The sequence below is a fragment of the Rhea americana genome, unplaced genomic scaffold (genome assembly GCF_003343005.1).
Source record: "Rhea americana isolate MKP2758 unplaced genomic scaffold, rheAme1 scaffold_20, whole genome shotgun sequence".
Classification (NCBI taxonomy): Eukaryota; Metazoa; Chordata; class Aves; order Rheiformes; family Rheidae; genus Rhea; species Rhea americana.
The window spans coordinates 1,107,888-1,133,371 of NW_028186150.1; the positions used below are offsets into that span (position 1 = coordinate 1,107,888).

The following is a 25,484-nucleotide window of genomic DNA, read 5'->3' on the forward strand; positions in this document are numbered from 1 at the left end:
AGGAGACCCTTACATATCATTCTCATCTACGTTTCTCTGCACACAGAATTCCTTTCTGAATACAGACAAGTTCCTGCCTTGGATTTTGCCAACTTTTAAGCAAGCTAGCGTGAGATTACCTCACGCTGGCCGCGCGGCGCCGTTCCRCCCGGCGGGGACGGTGCCACGCGCGGCGCGAGCGCCCAGCTCGTCAGCAGGGCGAAGGCGCCCCGCGCTCCGCGGCGGGCGTCACCTGGCGGCACAGTGCTCCAGAGCCGATTCAGTGCTGCTGCAGCACGAAGACCAGCCAATTATAGAAGTTGCTTGCTGAGCCCTTTAACAATATGCCAGAGGGAAAAAAAAAAAAAAAAAAATCTTTTTTCTTTTTACATGGCTTTCAGGCACCATCTACGATTTAATAATCTCGCTTTAAAGGCATTATCAAGATTCTGCTGATATTTAGTGCGATTCTTAAATTTACAGCTGTGAATCTCCTGCTTTTATCCAAGAAGAAAACGATTSCAGCCTTTTTTCGGTCAGTTGAACAATTCTTGAAAGGTGAACATGGGTATTCTAAAAGCTTAACACTTAAAATGAAAAGTTTAAAAAGAGGGGGTTTTAGTGTCATGATTTTTTTCAACCTGCCACGAATTCTTTAATCCGTATCACTATTTCCTTCCTGCTGAGCTCGGACAGCATTATTTTAAACTGCCGCACATCTCATTACACTGCCCGGGGGAGCACGTGGGCTTTGTTCAGCCGCGATACCAAAGGCCGCTTTTTCCCCCGGCGCGGGGGCCGCGGGAGGAGCGCCCTTCAAAGCCGACGAGCCAGCAAACAGAACAGGCGCCTCATCCCGAGGACACATCTGCAGCCCATCSTTCAGCCAGGCGCTTCGGTTTGCCGCGGCGATGCGACACCGGCCCTCGCGGCCCCAGGGAGCCGGTCGCGCGCGGCCGCAGGGGTCCCCAGCCAGGACGGGGGCAGCCGCGGCCCCCGCGGTCGCTCAGCCTCCCTGCGGCGGGGCTGCCTGCTTGTCGCTCGCGGCAAGGGGTCTGCCCTCCACTTTAATTTCATTTCAAACTACAAGTAGAGCATCTGCTTCAACATACGAGCTGTAAACTCRTCGCTCCATCCAAACACGGCTAGACCAGAGCAGTGCAGTGATCTGCTCTTTCTGAACCTACTTTAAGAAGCAGAAGAGCAGAGTCRGAGCTATAAATGTTGCAGTCTGCTTGTGGAATAGGCTATACATCACAGGTGGAAAAGCATTTCTTAACCAGAGGGGAAGATGAGAATTTAGTTTTGATGAGACACAAGGGAGAAGGCTGCAGAAAAGTCAGTCCTGATGGGGACACTTGCTAACTACCAGCACCCAATGGTTTTTGCAGCTGCATTGATTAAAAAGTGCATTTCAACACAGGCTGGAAGTTGGCCAGCTTGGTTARTATCAACTCACACAAGAAGAAAGCCCTCAGCAGGGTCCTGCAACACAAGGATGCTGATGTCTTCAAGTCTTTTGGGGACTGACTAGAGGAGCGCTACATAGGGATTGCTCAAAAACCCCAAGTCTGACAAAGATGTCTCTCTCTCTCAAATCTGACCAGCCACAAGGCTCTCAGAGAGCAATTCCTGCTGACCAGGAAGGCAGGCCAGGCCAGGCTTCAAAGGAAAGAGGAACATTTGCAATATCCAGCCTTCCCCTCCTGTGCCCAGCATGACCGTAGCTCACGTACACATCTAGCAAAATTACTAGGACAAATCTCACCTTGTCTGATATTTTAGTTAGACCACACCGTCCCTTTGAGATCTGTGAACAGTGACTAAAGAGTACATATTACAAATACACTTTTAATGGATTTTTAATATTTCAGACTTCAAGGTGACTTTTTCCTCAAGCACAAGCTTGAATCTTCCCCCCYGACAACTCCTCCCCTCCCTCCCAAGCACAATCTTAAATCTGCCCTTGTGGCTAGAGCTCCTCTTAGCCACTACATTACAGTTAATGCTCTGTTCTTAGGGACTCCCCTCCGCCCTGAGGATGGGCTTCATCTTGTTCAGATTCCTTTTAGGAAGAAATTAAATAATCTTCATTATAAATACAACATTTTAAACTCCTTTAGATAGGATACGTGGTCCTGTCAGGTGACGTTAGGTAGTTCTGCAGCTGTCTGAATTCATGCCACAGAACCACTTCTTACACAGACGTTACGCAGACGTTCAACAGCTTCTTGAAGTGCTTCAACAGATCTGAGTAGACACTTGTGTTACTTGACTTCTGATAAACCGAAACATTTTCCCTAGGGCTTAATCAGATAAAATACAAGTACGCAAAATCTCAAATAACCTTAAAAACAAATAGATTTTTTTTAAAAAAAATTTGAAAATTTTGCATTTCTTGCTTTCTTTTACCTCACTGCAAAACTTTTTTTTTTTTTTTTTTTTAATTCCAGGTAACATTATTGGTTCTGGAATCTTTATTTCACCAAAAGGAGTTTTGGAGCACACTGGCTCAGTGGGACTTGCGCTCGTTATTTGGGTGCTCGGAGGAGGGATTGCTGCTCTTGGATCATTATGTTACGCTGAACTAGGAGTTACTATCCCTAAATCAGGAGGAGATTATTCCTATGTCACAGAAATCTTTGGTGGATTAGCTGGGTAAGTGCCATATCTATTTTCAGTCACTTGAAAACCTGTTTAATTTAAATATTTAGTGAGGAAAAGACATCTAATACAGAAATGAAAGGGAGCATTTGTTAATAAAATGCTTTTATAAAGTCATTTTCTGTTTGCACTAAAAATACCTGCTTGCCCCATGTGAGGCTCCCAGTTCTACATTTCAGGGAAGGCAGCAGACATTTTCACTCACAGCTTTGACTCAATAAAATCACCCATAGCAAAGGACAATGCTAGAAATGATGCTGTGCCAGGGTGATGTTCTTGCATACGTGCCATGAATTATCAGTACCCGGTATCTGAGGGGTTTCGCACATCAGGGAAGTAAGACTGGAGCTACTTGCCATAAACCAAAGCCCTCCTTTAACTATCAGAACAAAAGGCAGCAAATATTTCTCTGGCATTATATTGCTTGATCTTCCTACAGGAGAGTACAGAAAATTGTTCAAGAGCACAATTTGCTTACAGAAGTGTGCCAGGTTTACAGTGCTAGCTTGGAGTACTGGCTCATTTACTACAACATTATAAAATAATATTCTAGCATAAATACAAAGAAGGGGAAAACGCTAACTCGGGAAATAGTTTCTCTTTGAAAATGCTGCTAACAGTAGTGTGGCAAAGGGAGAAGGGACAARTAAGAAGAGGTCTCCATTTTATGTTTTACTGCATATTTTATTGTACACTTGACAAGAAGAAAAATTAATCTGCGGATCTCTGTTTGTAACTCAGTAGAGAAGCACCTAGATATTTGGCCAATTTAGTCATTTGCAAGTAAACAGGCTGTGCAATGTGTTGGTCTTTTATTTGTGGGGAAGAAAGCACAATACTCCGAAATGCACTCTGAAAACCAGAGGCAGGGAGCAGGGGGAGAATATTCATTCTCATCTGATAAAACAGGCTGGCAGCAACCAAGCCAGGCATTGCGCTAGCAAAATGGTGGCAGGAGTAATGCAGGCAGGCCCCCGTGCACCTTTTCTTGTTCCCTCCCTCAGGCTTGCCATGTTTTGTTAGCCTCCCCCCCACCAAACGCCCCTTTTCTGAGCACAGGCAGCATTGGAAAATATGCCAGATACTGAGGTACATTATGTTCATTTTCATAAAAGTTCGTGTTTCTTCAGAAAAGAATCTTTCTTCTAAATTCTGTTCTACTTTGCATAAAATAATTACACTGTCCTCACAGCACAGATTGAGGGAATAAAAACATTGACTCTGTTAACTTAACTGAAACCTCGGCTGAGCTTGTTATCCCATCAAGGAGCAGGCTGCAGAGACACATGCGCGATAAAGCATAGCTTCTGCTCACTACAATAATGCAAAAACAGCTTCACATTCAGCACAACTTTGACTTTTAGGGGGCAAAACCAATGCAATGCTGTTTCTCTGCAAAGCATGCATGGCCGCAGCATCGCCCCTCAACCTCCCGAGCCCTGGCACTGCCAGGCTGCCACAGCAGGGCCCGTGATGCCCGGACACCCCAGCTGTCGCAAGGGGTCCGCAGCTTTCCTACCCAGCATTATTTCACCAGGCAGGTTCTCTGAGCAAGGCACAGAAAAAAAGAAAGAGCACAAAATTCTGCAAACAAACAGAAGTGCAGTCCCATGAATACCACCGCAAAAAAGACCAGAAAGTCAGTTTCCACCATTGCAGTTCGACAAAAACAAATGAACTTTGATTTCTAGGCTAAGAAGGAAAGACACAAGTAAAAATCGAGTTAAATGAATCTTGCGTTCAGTTGTTCCTCACATCGCTCTGCCGTACTCAGAGAATTTGYGTTGCACCCATGTCAAGCTATATGCTTACTATGAAAAATGTACCTCTGCTCGTTGATCACTGCACACCATTTATCTGGAAACAGAACAACTATGTCATCTCCCTAAGCAGAGGGCTCTGTCTTCCCTGACAGCAGGTTGGGTTGCTTTGCTTTTTTAARCAAGATTTACATTGCACAAGTAGTAATAGAAAAGTATGACCTTGCCATCCCCCCCCCCCCAAAAAAAAGTAATGCTCTAATTCTTTACTTCTAAAATGACTCTATCTTTACTCCCAARAGAATAAAGTCATCATCGTAAGCAGGACAAAGGGTTGTCTTAGACAAGAAGCTTTCAGGGGTGTTTTGGGGTAACTTAATTTAAAAAGAATCCAGAAACCTCTCCTTGGGCAAGGAGGGATCAATGACTTTTTTCCTGAGAGACAGTTTCAATAAAGCAGGGCTGGGATTACACCCTGCTGCTCTTTGCTGAGTCACCACCTAAAGCCTGCAGCTTTTGGGAACATTTACAAGGTGTTTTTTTTTTTATTATTATTTTTTTTTTTTTTCAAACATGCACATTCCTTCTTCAGTGTCTTTATACCCAGGTCTCTGAGCTGAAAGCAGCAGCTTGCGAAATCTCCTCTAATAAAAAGTTCRATTTTCTCTTCTGATTTATCCTCATGTATCCACTACAGCAAAGACTATCAGATTTAGCATGCCAAATGAAAAGTTTTACCAATGGCAAATAGGAGTGGTTTGGTTTATTAACATGGAAGATTTTTTTATTACAGGAGTAGGTGAGGTATCTACCTAGACCCGGACCTTTCCGCTTTTCACTTACCGCCCCTGCCCTATCTCCTTCACCTCAAATCCTCCCTAGTTATGACATTTCCCTACGTCACATATAAGAAACAAAGATGCACAGGTTGATCATAACAACTATTACAATACTATGGGTTCCAGTTACTGACTGYAGATACTTGATTGCTTAAATAGAAATCAAAAATTGCAACACTGCTAAGTGTAATGTAAGAACACAAACTGAAAAAAGCAGGATAGAACAATTTCCTCACCCAACATGCAAGTTCTGGCTGCAGAACAGCAGCTGTGTCTCAAATCTGATTACAATAGCTCAATTAAGGTAAAACTTACTGAAGTTTTAACAAATGTGTCAAAATTAACAGCCTCCAAGGCAGCTAGACATCACCAGCTCCATAGCAACAGTTACTAACAGTAGCAGCTGGGTTAGGAAGCAAAAAAAGTGGCTGGATTTTGTATTTCAGGRAGACCATCCACACAAGTTTCCTGAAACACTTTTCATACAACAAAAATAATCTTAAATTCACACAGATGGCGGAAGTGCTTCAGCCATTCCATAAATGCTGAGGTAGACGCAGAAAGGTTAAATAACCAAAGACAGTCAGCTTTACAGCTCAGCCACTCTAATTTCTAGGAAATTAAGCTCTGGATACTAGTCAGCTGCAAAAACTTTCAATGCCATCTTCCAGCTCTCCTAYGTCTCATCAGCAGACCACACACGGCAGCCCTGGCCGCGGAGATGCACTCTTCTCTCCTTCCCCCCMACCCCCCTTCTCCATTAAAACACTTCCAAATTCAGTCAAACCTCCTGGGGCAGAAGGCAAAGATTTTTTCAGACACCGAGGAGAGGAAGGTGTGCAGCCTTTACCAGCTCTCCGTGGAGGGGGATCCTTTGCCACTCGTGGTGCTGTTTAAAAGCATCCCCTGGCACGGCACGCTCAGGGCGAGCGAGACGGAGCCTCCTCCGGCCACCGTCGCAGCCACGGTCTCATCTCAAAGCACGCTCAGGACACAGGTATCAGCCCAACAGATTGCATAGTTAACCCTAGATTTGGAAGTCATTCTCAAAGGTTTCCTCGGAAATGGCAAAGTGCCAGATGTGTCTCTGAGCACAAGTTGCTGAAGAAATTAGCAGGGTGAGAGGCAGACAGAGATTTTGGTGCTTGTCACACATCATGAGAGGCAGCAGCGCCCAGCAGCTGCCCCRGGGCTTAGGCTGGCCACCGACCAGAAGAGAGGGCAGTTTGCATAGCCACGAAGGAGGCAGCAGGCAGCACCAGAGAAGACATCACAGCTGAGTCCCGGGAATGGTTTCCAGGACAAACGGGAGCCAGAGACATGGCCGTGGACCATGGGCATCCCTCCGCACTGGCCTTTCTTCAGCCCCGCTCCAGATCACAGAGGCCGTGAGAAGTCAGCAAGTGCTCAGAAACAAGAGGGCAAGGCAGAGCTAGACGTGCTCCAGCCACTTACGCCTCTGTTACATGACTGACGTTTAAGCTCCTGACAAATGCTCCAGTTAAAACACACACAGGGTGTATCCACGACTGCAAAAATTCCTCCTTCAAAACAAAAAGCTTCAGGGAAGGACTCAAAAGCCATCTGAAACATCCCACCTGGGTTTTCAGACACTTGGGCTGACTTTTGTTTCTAAAGAAAAATATATATATATAAAGCCACACAAACCTACAAGAACATTACTCAGACTTACTGGTCTATTTATAGTCTTTACCCAACATTTTGCTGTTGTTGGACAGCTCCTTTTCAGAGAGCAAAGCTGGAAGAGGCAAAGAAGTTCAGTATGTTCATCCGGAGTATCAGAACCTTTGGGGTTAATTGAGCATTACCAAAAGGCAAACTGAGCTAGAGCAGCCAAGAAAAATGCACAACTAAGTAATAATAGGTCTAATAACAACGTAGCTGTGAAAAGAACACAAAAAGGAGTGGAGTCGTCTATGGTTGAGAGAAATGATAATCTAGACCTTTTCCCAAAACCAAACGAAGTACCCCTCACTTTTCAATAAAGATGCGAATGTCAAACATGCACACAGAAGTGGGATTTGTAAGAAGAATGAGGCGCTGACGCTTGTGTGACAACCCAGGCCAGGGACCAACAGCCCCACTGGGAACCCTTAACAAGGTACCTGAAATCATCACCGAAAGCAGCAGAGCTGGTTAAAGCAAGCGCGATTACCGTGCAGAACCGACACAGCACCCGCCTCAAACGCGGGACGCTGCCTAGGGAAGGAGGCCCCAGCAGCTCCCGGCCCTCCGGCGATAGGCAGGCCTGGCAGCAAATTCGGAGGGATCGATCCTGTATCCAACAGCAGACTTCTCACTTCTATTTTCATTTAGAAATCATCTGGGTTTTAAATGGCATTTGTATACAAGCAGACTAACTGCAGGGAATTTATCATGTCCTGTGCTGCTGAAGCAGAATAACTGAGTGCAGTACATTTGCATACATATGGATTTTCTTGTTTCTACAGGTCATAAGAACATTGCCCAAAATAGTAAATAATAGGCTTAACATGTGTCCTTGCAGAAGAGAATGGATAAATTTAGCTTCATGAAAACTCACTAGTGCATTTCTGATACATACAACTTTCTTCTGACTGCTCAGTAATAACATTGCAACTAATGTAGCTGTCTTTTCCCAGCAGTGATTGATGACTGGACATATCATGTTCTTAACATCAATCATAAGTATTGAAATCAGCAGAGAGCTCTAACCCAACGTTTTGATAAATGTCATCCCAGACTGCAAATAACACATGCTTCAAGTGTACTTGTATATTCCCTTTTTTTTATTGTTGAAAAACCTAAAGTTTTCAAAAACACTAATTCTTTCACTAGTGCAGGATAGTGTTAATAATAATGTAATTTCTTTGAAGTAGTTCAGCTTTTTCTGCTATAAGATGAACTGTAGCACAGTTTCTGTTTCAAACTGTTTGCTTTTGTTAACGATGCCCAAGCACAGCACACACTGACTTTCTGTTTTTGCAAGCCACTTTGATTCCATGTTAGCKTATATATAATGCAAGATGCTCTTTGGAGCACAGGCACAATCCAAATATAGGTTGGAGAACTGTTTGTACCAAATCCACTAGACTCTCTCTTTTCAAGATCCAGATCACACTATGCTGCTGCACTATTCCTCCTAGCTGAGGAATTAGCATGGAGGATGTTTGCATAAAAATCCAGCTTCGACCTAGGGACGACCCACACTTCCAGTGAAGGTCACACTTGCCTAAAAGCAGCAAGTCCCACAAGATACTGTCATTTATTGCAGAGTGTTCCTAAAATGGAGGGGGGGGGGGAACGTAATTAGAGACATTATCTAAAGAACATTGAAGTTGATGGGAATATAACCATTAACTTCAATGGACTTTGGATCAGACTCAACACTGAAAAACACTGCAGAGACCTTCAGGGAGCAGACATCTATGCTCATTACACACAGCCACAGTTTGCTCCAAGAATACCCACAGAGGTCATTTTACTGGCCCTTTTGCCATTAACGTACACAGGAGCCTGGATTTGGCACGTGAACTCCAGCACGCTCAGACCTCCTGAGCGTAAATAAGCATCATTGGGCTCCTCTTCAGCCGAACGCTGATTATAACAGCTGCGTCTCCTTTTTCTCTACTCAGCCGTGCCGAGCCTTTTTCTAAAGACCTAATTGCCTTGTGGACAGCAACAAGTTAACTTCTCAAATTATTCTACTGCTGCAAGTTACTGAGCAGTATCGAAAGCTTGTCAGACAGCCTTCAGCTCCTGGCATCCTCAGTTACGCAGGTCAGCCCTCAGGAGACCAGCTCCCTCGCTTTCCACCGTAATAGTTGGGCCAGCAACTGAGCGCGTGGCATGACTGACACTTGCCTGCTTCAAACTCAGCTGTGGCTTTCTAGCAACAGCCAGACGCCCTCTGCAAGACGTCCCGGTGTTGCGGGCTGGCAAGGAAACACAGCAGCCCTGCAGCCTCTGGGCTCGCCACTTGATTTACCAAGTTATGGAGACCACTGATAGCACACACATCAGACCCAACTGTGCCCATAAGAAGTTTCAGTTCTGTGTCRCTTCTGTTAATTATGGCTGATTTAAAACAATTATTCTCTGCTAGATAAACCATACTCTAAGTCTTTCTGCAAAAGATATGATAAAAGGTGGTATTTTAAAAGCAAAAATTTCCTAGAAGACTCCAGGAGCTGGCTAATCATATCAGGATTAACCACCTGCCAGCCACAGGAGACTCCCCATGAGAGCAGATATATCCAGCCAGAAGGGCCTTGGCTCAGGGTCCAGCCTCCGCCGCAGCCAGCAGCGCGTGCCCATGGCCGAGCGCCCGAGCAAGGGGCCATCTGGCAGCACTCCCCAGCCACCAGCAGCGGTGATCCCCACCGCTAACCCCGGTATCTTCTCCTCAAAACTAGGCTTCAGCTAAAACTTGCCTTAAGAAAAAGCCTAAATCTTAGGCAAGCTCTTCTTTTTATTTTAATGCGATCTCTCGTTTGAGCTTCCTGCTTCATAACATAACTGCATAACCTTCTGCTAAAATTCTACATTTGCTTTAATTGGTATTATCAATCCTGCACAGATTACAGTTCAGCACAAAACAAATCGACTGTCAGAAGTCTACTGAATTATTCACATTTCCATTAAACTGTATTGTACCAAAAACTAACTTTAATGTGCCTTATCTCATAACATAGAGGCAAGTGCCAACATTGCCAAAATACTCTTTTTAGAATCATTCTCCTGACTGAACATTTTTATGTGACTGCATATCTCTGATCTGCATAAATGCTGTGGGAAGCCAATAAAACTCCCAGGAAAGGACTAGCAGGATCTGCACACACCTTGCCACCTCACACGTGAGTGTGGGCCTGCCACGATTGCCCCCAGCTGGCCCTCAATCCATCAGGACCTGCTCAGCTGGGGCTGTTCAAGGGCAACAAGGTCTGAACTTAAAGCCACAAAACACCACCAGAATCTTAACTCTACGAAAAAAGAGTTATTTCAGCCTTTTAGTCATACTAGTCTGCAGCAGCTGAACCTGTGGGGCGCTGTGTTTTGTACTGAACTCCTCCAGCCCACTGACTCCTGCCCTGGGACTGGCCCTGGGTCTTCAGAGCTACCAGAAGTGGTGACTGGCAGTAAACAGCAGAGCAGCAGTCAGTCACCTGAGGAAACTTTGTTGAACTAAAAATAAAAAACATTGGAAACCAGAGAAAGCCATCACTCAAAAAAGTAAAAAGAAAGAGAAAACAATGTGTTTAAAAAAAGAAAGAGTGCCATTTGGGGCAGCAGCCAACTCTTGCATCATGTCAAACAGTTCTCCAAATTAACTCCATAGTAGTTAATAAGCAAAAGAAATCATCAAATTTCCTCATACTTCTCAGAAACAACAAATGCAAGCAAAGTAACCAGCCCAAAAATCACTCACCAGCAAGGAAAGAAGAGCAGCAGCAGCAGCAGCAGCAGCAGCAGCAGCAGCAGCAGCAGCAGCAGCAGCAGCAGCAGCAGCAGCAGCAGCAATCCAAGCCAACTCCCAAGGAGCACCCTTGCCCCCTTGCCCAAATTTAAGGGGCCAGCCCCCCGAAAGCATACTGGCCACGAGCAGGGCAATCCAGGATGGGGAAGGCTGAACATAACCTAGATATTACATTATTTTATTTGGCAATGTTGATTTCTGACTCTCATTAGTGCTGTGCATCCTGTGCACTACATCCGTGCAGATCTATGAATGAACAGGAGTGCACACACGTACATGTATGTATATAGACATACACACATCTGTGTGCATATGTGTATGGCAAGAAGTATTTTACTTTCTTGCAACAGCTGCTTCTCACCACAGAAATTATAATATTTTAGAAGGAAACAGTATTTTAAAACACTTGAGTCCAYTGCTGCTCTTACTAGAGAGATGGTTTTTTCCCTTTCACCGAGTGAGGACCAAGAAAACTCACACTTTGTATTTCCAAGARCACCTCGTTTGTGGCGCCGGTGCTGAGCTGCAGCTGAAGCCAGGAGCGCAGCCGGGCCGAGCCCAGTGCCCGCGGCGCAGGAGCGGAGCCGTGGCGCACGAGGGGCAGCCCCACGCCTGGCAGCAGGCGCTGCCCCCCTTTGCTCCCCGCGGCCGCCCCTTGCACAGCGCCGTACCCGCAGGCGCTGCGGGAGCACGCCCGCCCCGTGGCAGCAGCTAGCCTGCGGAGGCGCTTGCAATTTGACACACAACGCTAAGTCAAAACGTTCCCCATGGTAATCATCCCCACTGTTCGATATATTGCTAAACTGTGCTTGGCTTAAAAATGTTTAATTTAAAATCCAAATTTCACTGGGAATAGAAGAAAAAGGGTGAGGAGAGGCACAAGAAAGTGATAGCTCAGGGTGACCTGGACAGCAGCTCTGGCCTGGGACTGTGCGAGCCAGCACAGCTGCAGCACAGCTGGGTGGCACCTGCGGCACGTCTGCGTGTCACCTGCAGCACTGCTCTCTTGTGCTTTCTCTTGCGTTTCCAGGTTTTTGCTGCTCTGGAGTGCGGTGCTGATCATGTACCCCACCAGCCTGGCTGTCATTGCATTGACATTTTCAAACTACGTCCTGCAGCCCGTGTTCCCAAACTGCATCCCACCCTATAACGCCTCCAGGATCCTCTCCATGGTGTGTTTATGTGAGTATTTACTTYTCGGGCACGCAGAGTTTGGCTTGTTTTTGCCCAGGAGCAGCCGAGCAACAAGCCAAGACCAATTCCCCCACGGGACGGGCAGACGGCTGTGGCCGTGGTGCTGTTGGGAAGCTCCCGGTGCCGATTTCCCCTGGCAGCTTCCCGTGCAAAGGACAAGCTGGGGCCAGACCGTGGCCCCTTGCAAACGCAGGGGGCTGCTGGGCCCCGAGGACAGGCTCACGGCATCAGGGCCTCGCGCAGCCGGCCACCTGGCAGGGGTCACTGCCCGGAGTTTTAGCTGCTCCTAGGGTTCGCTATATTCGCAAATGGGAGCGTGTAGGAAGTGCAAAATGCCACCAGTTCTGAATTAATTATTTAGGAAAAAGAAATTTTCCTTCTCACCCTCARTCATGGCCAGCCTAGACCTCCCTGTAAAAATGTATGTGTCAGTCTGTGTTTTTCAATGCCTTTAATGTGCGTTCTTAAATAGGCATAATTTCATTTCACTAATCTCTGTCTCTTGCTCTCCAGTRCTCCTGACCTGGGTGAATGGCTCCAGCGTGCGATGGGCAACTCGCATTCAGGATATATTCACTGCGGGAAAACTGCTAGCCCTGGCCCTTATAATTACTGTGGGCTTCATACAGATCTTTAAAGGTACTCGGCAACACAGACAGCTTTAACACTGCTACTGTACTGTTGACGTACTTGACTTTGCCAGACTCAGTGCACTTGCCACRTTGTTTTCCACCTATACAAACCCCCAGGAACGAATCCAGGATTTCTGGCTGGGTGCTCACAGGGAGTGGGGTGCAGGCTCCCCCAAAAGCCCACCACTGTCCACAGTGGGCACAGGCAGCCCCGCTGAAAGCTCACAATACAGGGATAAAGGATTTCTCCCAAGTGCAGGTGAAATCCAGATGTGTCCTATAGATGATCACAGGATACAGCGTCACCAAAGGGATGAGACAATAGAAAAATCATCCGTATCCTCCTCGTATGAGCTACTTTCCGGGCTGCATTGTTGTTTCTGATCGAATACAGGGCTGCACTAACAAGTCAGAGATATAGTGCAGTAGACTTGCAGAAAATTTGTGATCAGTTGCAAGGTCTCAAATTTTAAAGTGCTCTGGGTCTACACTGAATAAGTGATGTTGAGTCCAGTTCAGGAAGATACCTGGCTCACCATAGGCAGAGGAATAGTCCAATTTCCTTCAAAAAATCACTTTGAAAATTAAGAATAGGAAAAAATGTGCCTTGCTGATTCATCAACCTAATGAAAAGCACAGAACACAAAAGGCTCATGATGTTTTTATCATGTAGATGATGAGTCATATAAAGAAAGATGAAATATGACATTTACAGGAAAGCAGAAATCTTGTTTTCTCAATGATAATAGTCCCASAGTTTTGACAAATTATCCAGCCCCATAGATACTTTATTTTTCAGTATTTCTACTAAACAACATAAAATTCTTGTAAAAGAAAACTGCATTAAAAGCAGTGAGGACCTTGCAGCTTCGAGGAGCCATTTTCTGATGGTGATGGTTGGTGTAGGGTCTCGGCCAGGGGGCGGCGAAGCCCACCATAGTGCGGGAACGAAGAAGACAAAGTCACTAATCTACTTTAGCAAGCACCACGCAAAAAAGAGAGTTTTCCTGTCTTATTTCTCAGGGTCTCTGTCAGTGCTTTTAAGGGGAGGCGTAACCTCTCGCTTGTGCTCTGCACACAGGAAACTACGAGGAACTGGCACCAAGCAACGCGTTCAACTTTTGGATGACTCCGTCAGTGGGGCATTTAGCCCTAGCTTTCCTTCAAGGCTCCTTCGCATTCAGCGGCTGGAACTTCTTGAACTACGTGACAGAAGAATTAGTTGATCCCCGCAGGCAAGTATCTGTTTCCGTGTGATCCAAACACTTCTGAAGMGCTGAGACACTGGAGCCATCTGTTAATATCATTCATTTAATAAATTGCGACAGTGCTGTTACATGTCTGTAGGAAAGGAGTATCTAAAGGAGAGAGAATTTTTTCAATTAGACCAGATAAGAGCTAACTTAAAGAAATGCCATACTAAAACTAAGAATATATTGCACACAGCATTAACTGAGTCAGAGCACCCCATGGACTGAGTCTTATCCTTATGGCACTATCAAATGATGTATTGCTTCCACAGTAGAAAGTAAACCATTGCTAAGATACCATGCAAATATCTATAGAGAGAGTCACTCCCTGCTGTAAGAAAAAAAAATGAATTATACTGGAAGTGGTTTTGTTTTTTCACTAGAAGGGAACAAAAGGAAATCTTGCACAAACACCTGAAAGAGCAGAATAGACAGTTACTGCGCAGTGGCAGGCTGCTCTCCCAGCCTCGTCCCACTTTTAGGACAAATTTTTGAAGCTGCCTTTGCTGCTGCTGCCTGCAGCACGGCTGCCGGCATCCCTCCGCTGGGGCCAGCAGCAGCGGGCTGGCTGGTGATAACACACTCAGCAATGGGCTCTGAAATGATTTATCACCAGCAGGCTGGAAAAGCCTGAGGGAGAGTGATTTTTACTTTAGTAAAGCAAAGCTCAAATGTTTTAAAATTTCTGAAATGATAAAGTGGAATGATGAATGCCACGAGCAGCTCCTGGAGCTTTAGTTATTTCTGGGCATTCAGTGAGCACAGCAATTAAACAAGCAGGAATTTAAGATATTAAACAGCCTGGATGGAAATAAATTAAWGCTGCAGTTTTCCAAGCAGCGCTACATGTGCCTTCACACAAATGAGTGGTAAAGTGTTCACAGGTATGAAGCTGTGCATGTCCAGAAATCTTAGGGTTGAGAAAGAGTGGTAATGTGTTCCCTCAATAAAACACTAACATTTTAATGGACTACTGCAATTTCAAAACCGAATAATGAAAAGTTACAACTTAAATAAGGCATACATTGCTTCAGTTGAGAAGTAAAAAAGAATGAATGGTCTTTTTTTTAGTTTTCAGCCTTTGAGGTAACTAAATAACCCCCCAAAATCCCAGTTTTACTAAATCATTTCAAAAACAAACAGGCTATAATACATATTTATTAATGTTTTCCTTATCTGACACACAGATTAAAAAACTATTACCACTTTAAATACAGAACAGTCTAAGCATCCACCTCTAAAAAAGATCCCTGGATTGGAGATTAAGTAACTCTTCAGCACTGTGAATTACCATGGTGCTGCACGGTGAATGAGCTTTACGGTGCCTGACTGGCCAAGGCAACTACCTGAGTGACAGGAGCCGGGTCCTCTTCAGAGTGGATGAAGATAAAGCAAAACCAGGCATTTCACTCCATAGCTGGWGTGAAACTACCTACTGAGAAACAGCTTTTTCAGTTTTAAATAGCATGCTGCCTGAAATCCAAATTCCCAACCCAATGTAAGCCTGTGGTATCTTTTGTCATGTCTGGAGAGCGACACTCACCAGACATGAAGTTTTGTGACAGTTTTAGCCTTCCCAAAACTGCTCTGAGTCACACTGCTGCCCAAAGCAGACACAGAAGCGATGCTCTCATTCGGTAGCTGCACAAGAAACAGCAGATTAAACTACATGGGGGAATAAGCGACCCCGGGCTGTGCCAGCTTGTTGTGCTCTAGCTGTGTTTGACTGTAAGTTCTTATCTACCCTCCTAATTCTTTTATTAGGAACCTACCTCGTGCCATATTCATATCCATCCCATTGGTGACATTTGTGTATACGTTCACCAACATTGCATATTTCACTGCCATGTCACCCCAAGAGCTCTTGTCCTCCAACGCTGTGGCGGTAGTAAGTAAAACCATTCCCTGGATGTCTAAAATACACTTTGATTTCAGTTCTGTGCTTTGCAGTATATTTCAGTTTCTCTGCCTTCTGTTGCTTTAGACATTTGGTGAAAAGTTACTGGGCTATTTTTCCTGGGTTATGCCAGTCTCAGTGGCCCTATCTACATTTGGAGGAATAAATGGATACCTTTTTACCTCATCAAGGTTAGATGGAGTACAATTTTATGAACATTATCTAATTTGGGGAGGGGCTGTTTTAATTTAATTTGCTAAAGAAATGCTAGTTAGACATTTTAGATGTTATAGAACGTGAGATCATGGTTGGGCATGTTGAATACATTCAGTTATGAATTGCTCTGTTTCAATCAGCGAATGTAATACTGAATTGCAGAATCTCTTGCAAAATAACCCTTACGAGCTACTGAAAGTGTCTGCAGATGTGAAATAATTCACAGCAAGAGTCAAACGCTGCTTTAAAATGGAACCAATGTAATTCTACATCAATAAAGTTGCAGTAGCTACAAGCCAAGCTACACTTAACTCAAAAAGGATTTGCAGGGCCAGGTTCTGTTCCCAATTACTGACACATCATTCCAGCACTGGAAAAATCCTCTCAGTCAAGGTGTTTTGAGTCCACACTGCTGATAGTGTGACTAGAAGTCTACTTGTATTAATTGACTTTTCTGGACTTAATGAAAAAGTTCTACTTTTTTTCAGGAAACCATCCAACTCTTAAAAGTACCCTGTGAAAGTTATTCATCTTCACACTTTCGCAAGTGTTGTGAGATGCAACAAATCTGAGTGCATATGTAACAGGCTATGCATTTAAAGATAAAATCTTAAGGCATGTTAAACCTTAGCCATAACCCTTTTGACCATGGAAATATTTTTGATTAGATTTTTTATGTGTTAGCTGTGTAGGGTTGATCACCTCACAGCCTCGCTGTACTTACCCTGCACTGGATAACAAGGCCGTTCCAATGACARGGACGGGACAGATTTCTGTCCGCAGCCTCAGCAGAGATTGGGCACTGAACACCAGTTGATTTCACAAATTACGTTAGCAGTTAGAGGCTTAGCATGCTCAAGGGTCTAGTTTAAATAACTTATGCCAGGTTTCCCAGGAAGTCTGTAGCAGAAAAACGGAATGAATTGTGGTGTCTTCAGGCTCATGCCAGCATCTAGTGACTACATCTTCCAAGGGGCTCCTTCGCTTCTTTGGAAGATTAAGGTTAGAGAACATGTACAGCTAGATAGCGACATGGCTGCTGCATGCCTGGTGGATTTAGCATTCTTGCTCTTCTTTGCAGGCTGTGTTTCTCCGGTGCCCGAGAAGGCCACTTGCCCAGCCTGCTTGCCATGATCCACGTGGAGCACTGCACACCCATCCCGGCCCTGCTCGTGTGCGTAAGTGCCTGCGCGCTGCTCACCCCCATGTGGGATTGGCACTCGAGGAGATCCCACTCCCTGGGCACTGGAGACAGGAAAGCCTTSTGGGCCAGGCTGCCCCGGAGGAGCACCACATGGCCTGGGGCTCTGCCGGACGCTTAGCCAAGCTGCTCCTAGTGATTCCCAGGAGAGGCATTCATCAGCCTTTAAGTAATCTGCCTCGCTCCTAAGCACCCCTGTGATGCTTCAGAGAAACTGTTACTTGAAACACAGGTTTACATACTTTACCAAGAGTGTAGTTAGAAAAGGTGACGTTTTGCACTATGGGATAAAAAGCATTGAAGAGGAAGGTAGCTCCTGATGCTGCAGTTCTGCCCACATGGCATAAGCAAGGAAATTCCYCCAGGGCATTTGGCTGAAATCCAGGCTCTGTTGAAGCCAGGTTGCCCTGAGTTCAGACTGGTGAGGACCTGGGCTCACCTGCACTACAAAGGTGCCGTTTACACACCTCTCCCAGTGCTTGCAGAAGTTCTGGCACAATATGCCCAGGCTTAATTTCACCAACTAAGCCTCTGTATGTTCCACTTTTACGACAAAGCAACRTCATAGCTGCATCCCCTGGGCTTGGTGCTCAAACCTGGCCCGTGCAGCCATCGGGGGAGCATCCAGCTCCTCTGCCCGCCATGCATGCAGACACCTCCACGGGCAGCCCAGCCTTTCTTTGGCCTTAAAAACACATCAGCTCAAATAACAGGCTGAATTTCAGCAGCTGCTTCGCTGCACAACAGCCACAACACGAGCAGGCTCCCTGCTCCGAACAAGCCTGATAAATCAGACATATGCCAGCCTCCCAGCCTGCTCAGAACGTTTTCCTTAAATTACAGAGCAAATTACAGAACCAACACTGCATGTTAATCAATCACTTGAAGGTATTTTAATGCACCTCAGTATAACAACACTGCTATGAAATATTAATTTCTTAACAAATAGAAATATAAAAATAATATACCGCAGCCAGTTACAATGGCAAATTAGGTCAGACTTTAGGCAAACCTAATTAATACACCAGGTTCTTTTTTGGTTTCTGATGAATCACACTTAGCATTTGCATTAAGAAAGGGGGTGTTTTTGTGCAGCAAGAAAGGCCTTTTTCAACATCCCCAGTGAGACCTGTATTTTTACTAATCCTCTCAAAAAAAATCAAAGCTCCAAGATAAATGTAAAATAGATAGACTCAACCCGTCTAACTGTATTTCACRACGGGAGGTACTGATCAGTGATTTCTACGAGACGGTGGGGGTGCCGTCGGCGGGGGGAGCGGCACGCGTCCCTGCAGCCCGGCCGCGCCGCGGTGCGACGCCCGCGCGCTGCGCACCTCCAACGAGCACCGTCGCCTCTGCGAGCAGCCTCGTCGCGCCGAGCACCTTCGCGACCGAAGCCGGCAGCAACGGGAAAGGGTCACGTGCGCTTGTAACACGATGCAGCTTCCAGGGGAAAGCAGGGAAATGCAGCTATGACACTGGTATAAAACTCTGGGCTAATTTAAATGAATCTTGTAGTGGGACTTTGCAAGATGTTGAACACACACACCCCAAGCCTGTGACATTCGTTATGGGACAGCTAATTAAGAGAAAGGGGCAGAAGCAAAAAAGAGAGCCTGGAGTAACCCAGAGGCAAATGGTGTGAGCTCTCGGGAGCGGTTCGGACGTGCCTCTGGAGGGCTTTGGCCACTAGCGCAGGGCACATGCGGCACCCTTGCAATAGCCCCCGTGGGGCCAGGCAGYCTGCCGCCCGGCCCGGCTCCCTGGCACCCACGGAGCGGCCCCTCCACCCTGAGCCACCTCCCAGCGGCTCACYGGCTCCATCAGAAGTCGAGCAAGCACAAGGTCTCGCACAGAAATTTCCACCATCCATCTGCCGGTTCCCTGGCACTGCTCACGCTCCGGAGATTAACGAGCTGGGTCATCTGCAGCACTGGCCTTTGGTCTGCGGGGGAAAGGGTGAAGCATTCCTTCTTCATAACACACAGGCAACAAGGTAGCACGCTAACCACCAAGTGATAGCCTGCAAGAAATYCCTCTTTTCTCATAATAGACAATGTGAACTTTGCCCCAAGACCTCATCATAGGGTTGAGTAGCTTTCAGAACACGTAGCAAATTGGTGGAGGGAAGTCACCGAAAGCCAATACTGTGAGCGTTTTCATACGGGCAGCACAGGGAAGTCGACACCAGATTCACAGAGAAAGCGCAGACAACTCCTGGTCCTTGGGGGTGGGGGGGGTGGAGGAATTTGGGGCACCAGGCTGGGAAGAGCATCTTGCCAAGAATGACCTGCTTGCCCCGTCCAGGGGCTTTCAGCAGGACACGGTGCTCGCGGGGCTGCCGCCTCCCGCACCACCTCCCCGATGGTCACGTCCCAAGGGTGGCCGTGTTCATCACCTGCGTGGGGAAAACTCCCGGGGGCAGCTCTGTGCTCGGCACAGCCGCCACGGCACGACCGCGGCTCGCGGAGCTGCTTGGCACAGCACTTTCAAGGGATTTTCTATAAATAGGTCCRTCGATCTCTGACTTCGGGACTATTAGAATAACCCACCGTTTCCAGTCAGCCCTAGACCTCCGTGGCACAGTTTGAGTAGAAAACACAGAACCACAGGAGGCAACAGCAACACCCAGCAGGGGCTATAAATAAAAGTTTAACTACTTTATTTGTTGGTGGTTTTATTGCTTTTAAGCTACCTTTGCTACTGAGGACTCAAGGAAGGCTATGCTTCTCTCTTTCCAGTGTTTGGCCACTGTCATCATCATGCTYGTTGGAGACACATACACGTTAATTAACTATGTATCATTTATTAACTACCTCTGCTACGGAGTGACAATTATAGGCCTGATTGTGTTACGCTGGAAGAAACCCAAGATCTTCAGACCTATCAAGGTGAAAATATCAAAGCTAAATGTCTTGGGTGGGAAGGGTGGGACAGTTGCACCAAGTCCTCTATCTGATTTTGAAGAATCATTTATTTTTGTATGTAGTGATATTTTAAGGTCTCAAACAACATTCCAAAGTGCATCAGTATAAAAGCAAGATACAAAGACAGACCCTGGCTAAAAGTAAGATTGCCAGAATGGATGGAAAGGAGGACAGAGGTGGAGGGAAGGGAGGGAGGCATGCAGGGAGACATAGGATTAAAATTGTGCCCAACTCCCTCAGTTTTGGTTGCCTTCTGTGCTTCACTGTGATGGTTTAAGGCTAGCACTTTCGGACAGGCAAGGGCTGCAGTGGTGCAGGTGTACTGCCGCCCGTCCCGTCCCGCTGCGGGCAGCCCCGGGCACCGGCCGGCCGCCGTGACCGCCCTGCACAGCTCTGCTCTGCTCTCTCCACACAGGTGAACCTCCTCATCCCAGCCACTTACCTGGCCTTTTGGGCATTTCTGTTGATCTTCAGCTTATACTCGGAGCCCGTCGTCTGTGGCGTTGGACTCATTATCATTTTAACTGGAGTGCCAGTGTTCTTTCTCGGCGTCTACTGGAGAAACAAACCAAAGTGTGTGAATAGGCTAATAGGTAAGTGCACACCGCGACGCCGCGCGCCTGCCGCGGGGTTTGACTTACCCTCCGACGCCTGCAGCGCTACGAACGGCAGTGAGTCACCTCGAGCAAGACTGACCGCTGTACACAACTTCCCTTGCAAGCGCTGCGGAGCCTTTAGTGCCTTCTGCACGGGAAAACATCCCAGCCAGAACGCTCGCAGCCCACCCAGCCCGCGTTACGGGGGGCTTGTGCTGCCTGGCCTGGCTCGCAACCTCGAGCTGCCGGGCGGACGCAGGCGGCCCCGTCGGCCCCCTCCCTGGAAACGAGGAGTCTGGTTTTCACGGCTGCCTGGCGCGCTCACCTGGGCAACCGCTTCCCTCGCTCCCGGGCCTATTCTGCCTCCTGTCCTGACCCTGYACGGCTGCTCTTTCCTTCGGCTCGCTCGTTACCCCCCGTCACCAGGCATGTGCGCAGCAGCAGAGCTTTAAGCACRCGGAGCCTAAGCGAGCTATCACAAAAAGAATAATAAATGACACGGGCGCTCTGCYCCTCCTCTGCCTGCTTCTCTCCCCGCACGCTGCAAGCGTATCGCCTTGCATGACAGCCTGATGGATTACTTGACACTCGGAAGATCAGAAAGCCGTACTTTATCACCCACCACGCAAAATTAAAACCGTGCACAAGTCTTTTACGTTTCAGTTGCGTTCGGCCTTTAATTGTGTTGCTCTGAGGCTAAAAAGCGCTTTGAGACGGGCCCTCTGCAGCCCGCGTGCCCAGGGAACCGTGGGGCGAGGAGGCGGCAGCGGGCGGCGTGGGCTGCCGAGCGCCGAGCCCCACGGGCTCGGCAGGGACGGGCATCTCCGCGGGCGGGCAGGGCCAGCAGCCCGTAACAGGCCTTTCCAAAGCTGCCCCGTTTTAATCTGCCCGTGCTTTGACTTGCAACCGCTCACCTGCTAACGGGAAGTAACTGCGGCGGGAGCCTGGGTGCACCAGGGCCCCGGCGCGCGGGAGCGCGTTTGCTCACGCCTTGCGCCGTTGCAGCGTTGCGCTTGGGTTTCGGAGCGCTCGAGGAACCACACTAACCACCCGCAYGTTTGCTCTTCCCAGAGTCCGTGACGTGCTGGGGACAGAAGCTGTGTTTTGTGGTCTACCCTCAGGGGGGAGTCGCGGAGGAGGACGACCTGCCTTCTGCCCGCTCGCCGCGGCCGCAAAGCGAGACGGCCGCCAGGAAATAACGAAGCATCTCCGAGGCTCAAGCAGCTTCTTGTTTACATGCTGATTTTTGTAAAAAAGTTTTTCTAGGAAAAAAAAAATGTTTTTAGAGATCCAGTAGTGAAGCCCATAGAATGAGCTACATCCTTTACGGCATCTGTAGCTTTTAATTTTTCCCTAAAAAAAAAAAAAGAAAAAAGAAAGAAAAGAAAAGGAAAAAATAAAATATGAAATACAGGGCTCGTTGTTTCTTTCCGACAGCGTAGTTGCTCAGCAGGGAAAAGCAGCCCGGACTCAGCTCTGAGCCGCTGACGTGGCCGCCGGCCGGGTCTGTCAGAGGCACGGACCCGGGCGCTTCGCAGCTAGGGCAGCCTGTGTCGGGGAGCGCGAGCGGAGACGCTGGGCGCCGCGCCGGCACGAGGGCTCCGGCGATCACGTCTCCACGCGCTTCCRAGAGCAGAACCGCAGCGAGCGCGGGCGTTCGCGGAGCGGGTTACTGGCGCGGCTGGGCTGGCCCCTCCGAGCGGGACGGAGCCGGGCACGCGCCAGCAGTACGCGCGTCACCGCTGCCCTCGTTCAGGCATCGCTCGGTGACATAAATGGAAAAAAAAATATGAAGTAGTGACAAAGCCTCAAGAAACTTCGTTTCTGAAATATTTTTGCAGCCAAGGAGCTGGGTTTCTGCATCAAGAATTTAGAGCAACCTCATTTAAGTAACGAGAACCATTTCTGCGAAGCTCCGTTCGGCTCTGCTGTCAACGGGGCGAAGGCAAGAAACGTCCAGGGCTCTGTGGCGGGTACAGCAGTGGGACCTGGAGGGGGAAAAGGGAACAAAGCCTGGCAGATTTCTCTGTGCTGCTAACGAGTCAGGTGACACCTCACATTGCTTTGAAGACAAATCCCGCATTTCAAGTATGTTCAGTGAAGTAACAAGCCTAAATTATTCTCACATCAGATGCTCTTTAGAAGGTGTTTTACATATATTATTTGTGGCAAACTGTTAAAAAAGATCTAGTTCGTTATTTAGTTAATTCATAGAGATCTGCTTTGTAGCAATATGTCCATTTTCATACCAAAGAATCTTTCGAAAATACAAAATCATAGACTAGCTCTAGGCAATATTTTGAATAACTACTATTCTGCTGCAACTTTTGAAAATACAGGCTATCAAATTCAGTAGCCTTGGCAACAGCCGTATGAATTTAATTTTTAAAATATTTTTCTGTGTATTACAGGCCTTGGTACAAATACTAAGGATTCATTAATCTCTTAGTTTGTCAAGTACCATATTCTCGACAATACACTTAAGATTAGACTCAAAATATAGTGCCAGTTCAAGGAAAGCATCTTTCCAATAAAATTAATTGAGAAATATTTTTAAGTATCTATCCATCTCTCTTCAAACTCTCAGATGGTACATACTAAAAAGAAGCACAGTTTACACTCTTTTCTTTGTATAAAGCTGTTAATCATGAGAGATTAAAATATATATTTAGCTAAAGAAAAAAGTGTGTGGTTTGGGTGTACATATACACACATTTAAAGAGAGATTCCACATTTTAAATAATGTTATGAATATGTAAAGTTTGTAATGAAAGTCACATATGTCCAGTCATTTTTTCAATTGACTGCAAACCCATCAGATTTATACCATCACCCAGTCTGCCTGTGTCCAAGACTCAGGGCTGAGTCTCTTACTTTCCATAGTTTAAAATCCCCTTCCTGCGGTATATTTTCTAAAACAGCTTAATTTCTCCAAAAACTTTATTATCTAGTGGGCAAATTAAATATAGTGTAGTACCAGCAATAATCATCGCTTTCAGAATTGCCAAACCTTGGTGTAGTTTTAATTTTGTTTGTTTGAACGATAACACTATGGAAATCAGCCAGCACTGAGACTTTGCAGAGTTCTTGAGACAACACATCTGTATTGTAACAAGAAAGGTGAAAATAATAACAACAGTACCCTGTAACTGCTACCATGGCTTTCCTTGGGTTTTGTTTAAGAAAATCAAAAACAGAATTGAAGGAGCAATTGCCTGATAGCTGTTAACAGTTTTTGGCTCAAATTTTCCCTGATTGTTCTTTCATGCTTTGAAATAATCAACATTTAGCCTCAAATCAGAAGGCCGAATTTAGAACGGAACGGTTTAGCAGAGCTCAGCTCCGAGTTATCTACCATTCCCTGAAAGCTGTTCCAAGATGTCTTATTTCATTTTTAGAAGCAGCTTCATCTGCGCTTCCAGCATCCCATAAATTATTTTTAAAAGGCTTTGCAAAAGTTAGTTCCTAATATATACAATTCCTAATCACAGAAATCAGTGTGCAGAACCAGAAAGATAAGTTTATATGCTAAATGAAATGTAGCAGCATGTTCAACCCTGCACACGTACGATTATTCCAAAAGATGAAGCAAAAGGCCCAAAGGAGACACGCTTGCTATCATTTTAAAGCTCACAGAATAAAAGAAAAACTCAACAGCTGATACGAAAAGTATGTCAAGGACTTTGTGCTATTTGATAGAGAAAAGCAAGTAGCTTCCAAAAGAAAGGTTGTGCTCTTTGGGATCCTGTAATTTTGATAGACTTGCTACAGTGATTAAAGCACTCCTTGATTTTTCTTCCTGCAGTGTTTTAGCTTTCCTTTCACTGACGTATAAATCATGATAGCCTGCATATAAATTCTTCTGCTCTGAAGGAGAAACCTTAAGGCAAAAAGAGAGATGCACGGTCTGTGTCTTAGCAGCAGCAAATGCTCTTACCTCTTACCTTACCACTGTCCGTTTCTGGAACCAAGTGACCAAGTGTTTTTATTCAACAGTGTGGTTTCACAGGCATCTTCGTACAAAATGAATTAAAGCTACCCAGCAAAACTGGTAGGAAAAGTGGTGTTAAAAAGGCAGTTTGAACAAAGCTTTAAAAACAATGCAACGTATATAATAAAGGCAATTATATATGATATACTATCATATTCATAGAGGTGCATATACGCTTAAAATATTGTAGGCTATAGTGCAGAAACATACTCGGTGCTGTTTATTCTTTTAGCACCAGCAATAGTACAACATTCAGAGAATTTAACAGTGGAAAAAGAGATAATCCAAGTACTTACAAGAGTATGAGAAGCTTTACAGACTCTGAAGTCAGTAAAAGATGTGTTTGATCATTATTGCACGCATTGTCGTAGCACCCAGAGCCCCTGCAGGAGGATAACCCCCCTCCCAAGCAGGACAGCCCCCCGCAGGGAACTCGCCGCGCAGGCCCGGGCGGCAAAGCGCAGGGCCGAGCGGGCCCGCAGCCGCCGCCGCCGGCCCCCAGCCCCCGCCGAGCGCTCCCCTGAAGCGCAGGAGGAGATGGGCCGTTCCCAGTTCACACCAGCACACAGACCGGGAGAGCTCGACCTCAGCAGGGCCGAGGCAAGAGACTGGGACAAGTTCAAAGCTTTCAGCGAACGCAGAAAGCCTGGAGGAGTCGCTGCGCGTCTCATGCAACGCACGCAACGCTCTGAGTTGGAAGTACCGTTACTAAAACACACTCATAAACACGCCAACGAGCTTTCGCTCGCCAGGCTGAGCACAGCTCGGCGCCCAAACCCGGCCCACCTTCGGCCGCGCGAGCCCACAGGGCCGCCGGCGCCCGCTGCGCTCCTCGGCGCGCCGGTGCCGCCTGCCTTCGCCC

The 25,484-nt window shown here is 46.6% G+C and overlaps 1 protein-coding gene across 1 annotated transcript in view; it reads left to right on the forward strand.

Moving 5' to 3' along the window:
* Positions 1-21,930, forward strand: part of SLC7A10 (solute carrier family 7 member 10) — a gene marked incomplete at its 5' end in the record, with an annotated part of 47,374 nt that extends 25,444 nt beyond the window's left edge. The window contains 10 exons of the mRNA XM_085303729.1: positions 2,433-2,637; positions 11,749-11,900; positions 12,426-12,551; positions 13,626-13,779; positions 15,559-15,682; positions 15,779-15,882; positions 16,989-17,085; positions 19,850-19,999; positions 20,451-20,628; positions 21,703-21,930. Of these exons, the coding sequence (XP_085159855.1) occupies positions 2,433-2,637; positions 11,749-11,900; positions 12,426-12,551; positions 13,626-13,779; positions 15,559-15,682; positions 15,779-15,882; positions 16,989-17,085; positions 19,850-19,999; positions 20,451-20,628; positions 21,703-21,830 (1,418 nt within the window). The remainder of the gene's footprint in view (positions 1-2,432; positions 2,638-11,748; positions 11,901-12,425; positions 12,552-13,625; positions 13,780-15,558; positions 15,683-15,778; positions 15,883-16,988; positions 17,086-19,849; positions 20,000-20,450; positions 20,629-21,702) is intronic.
* Positions 21,931-25,484: the final 3,554 nt, after the last annotated feature.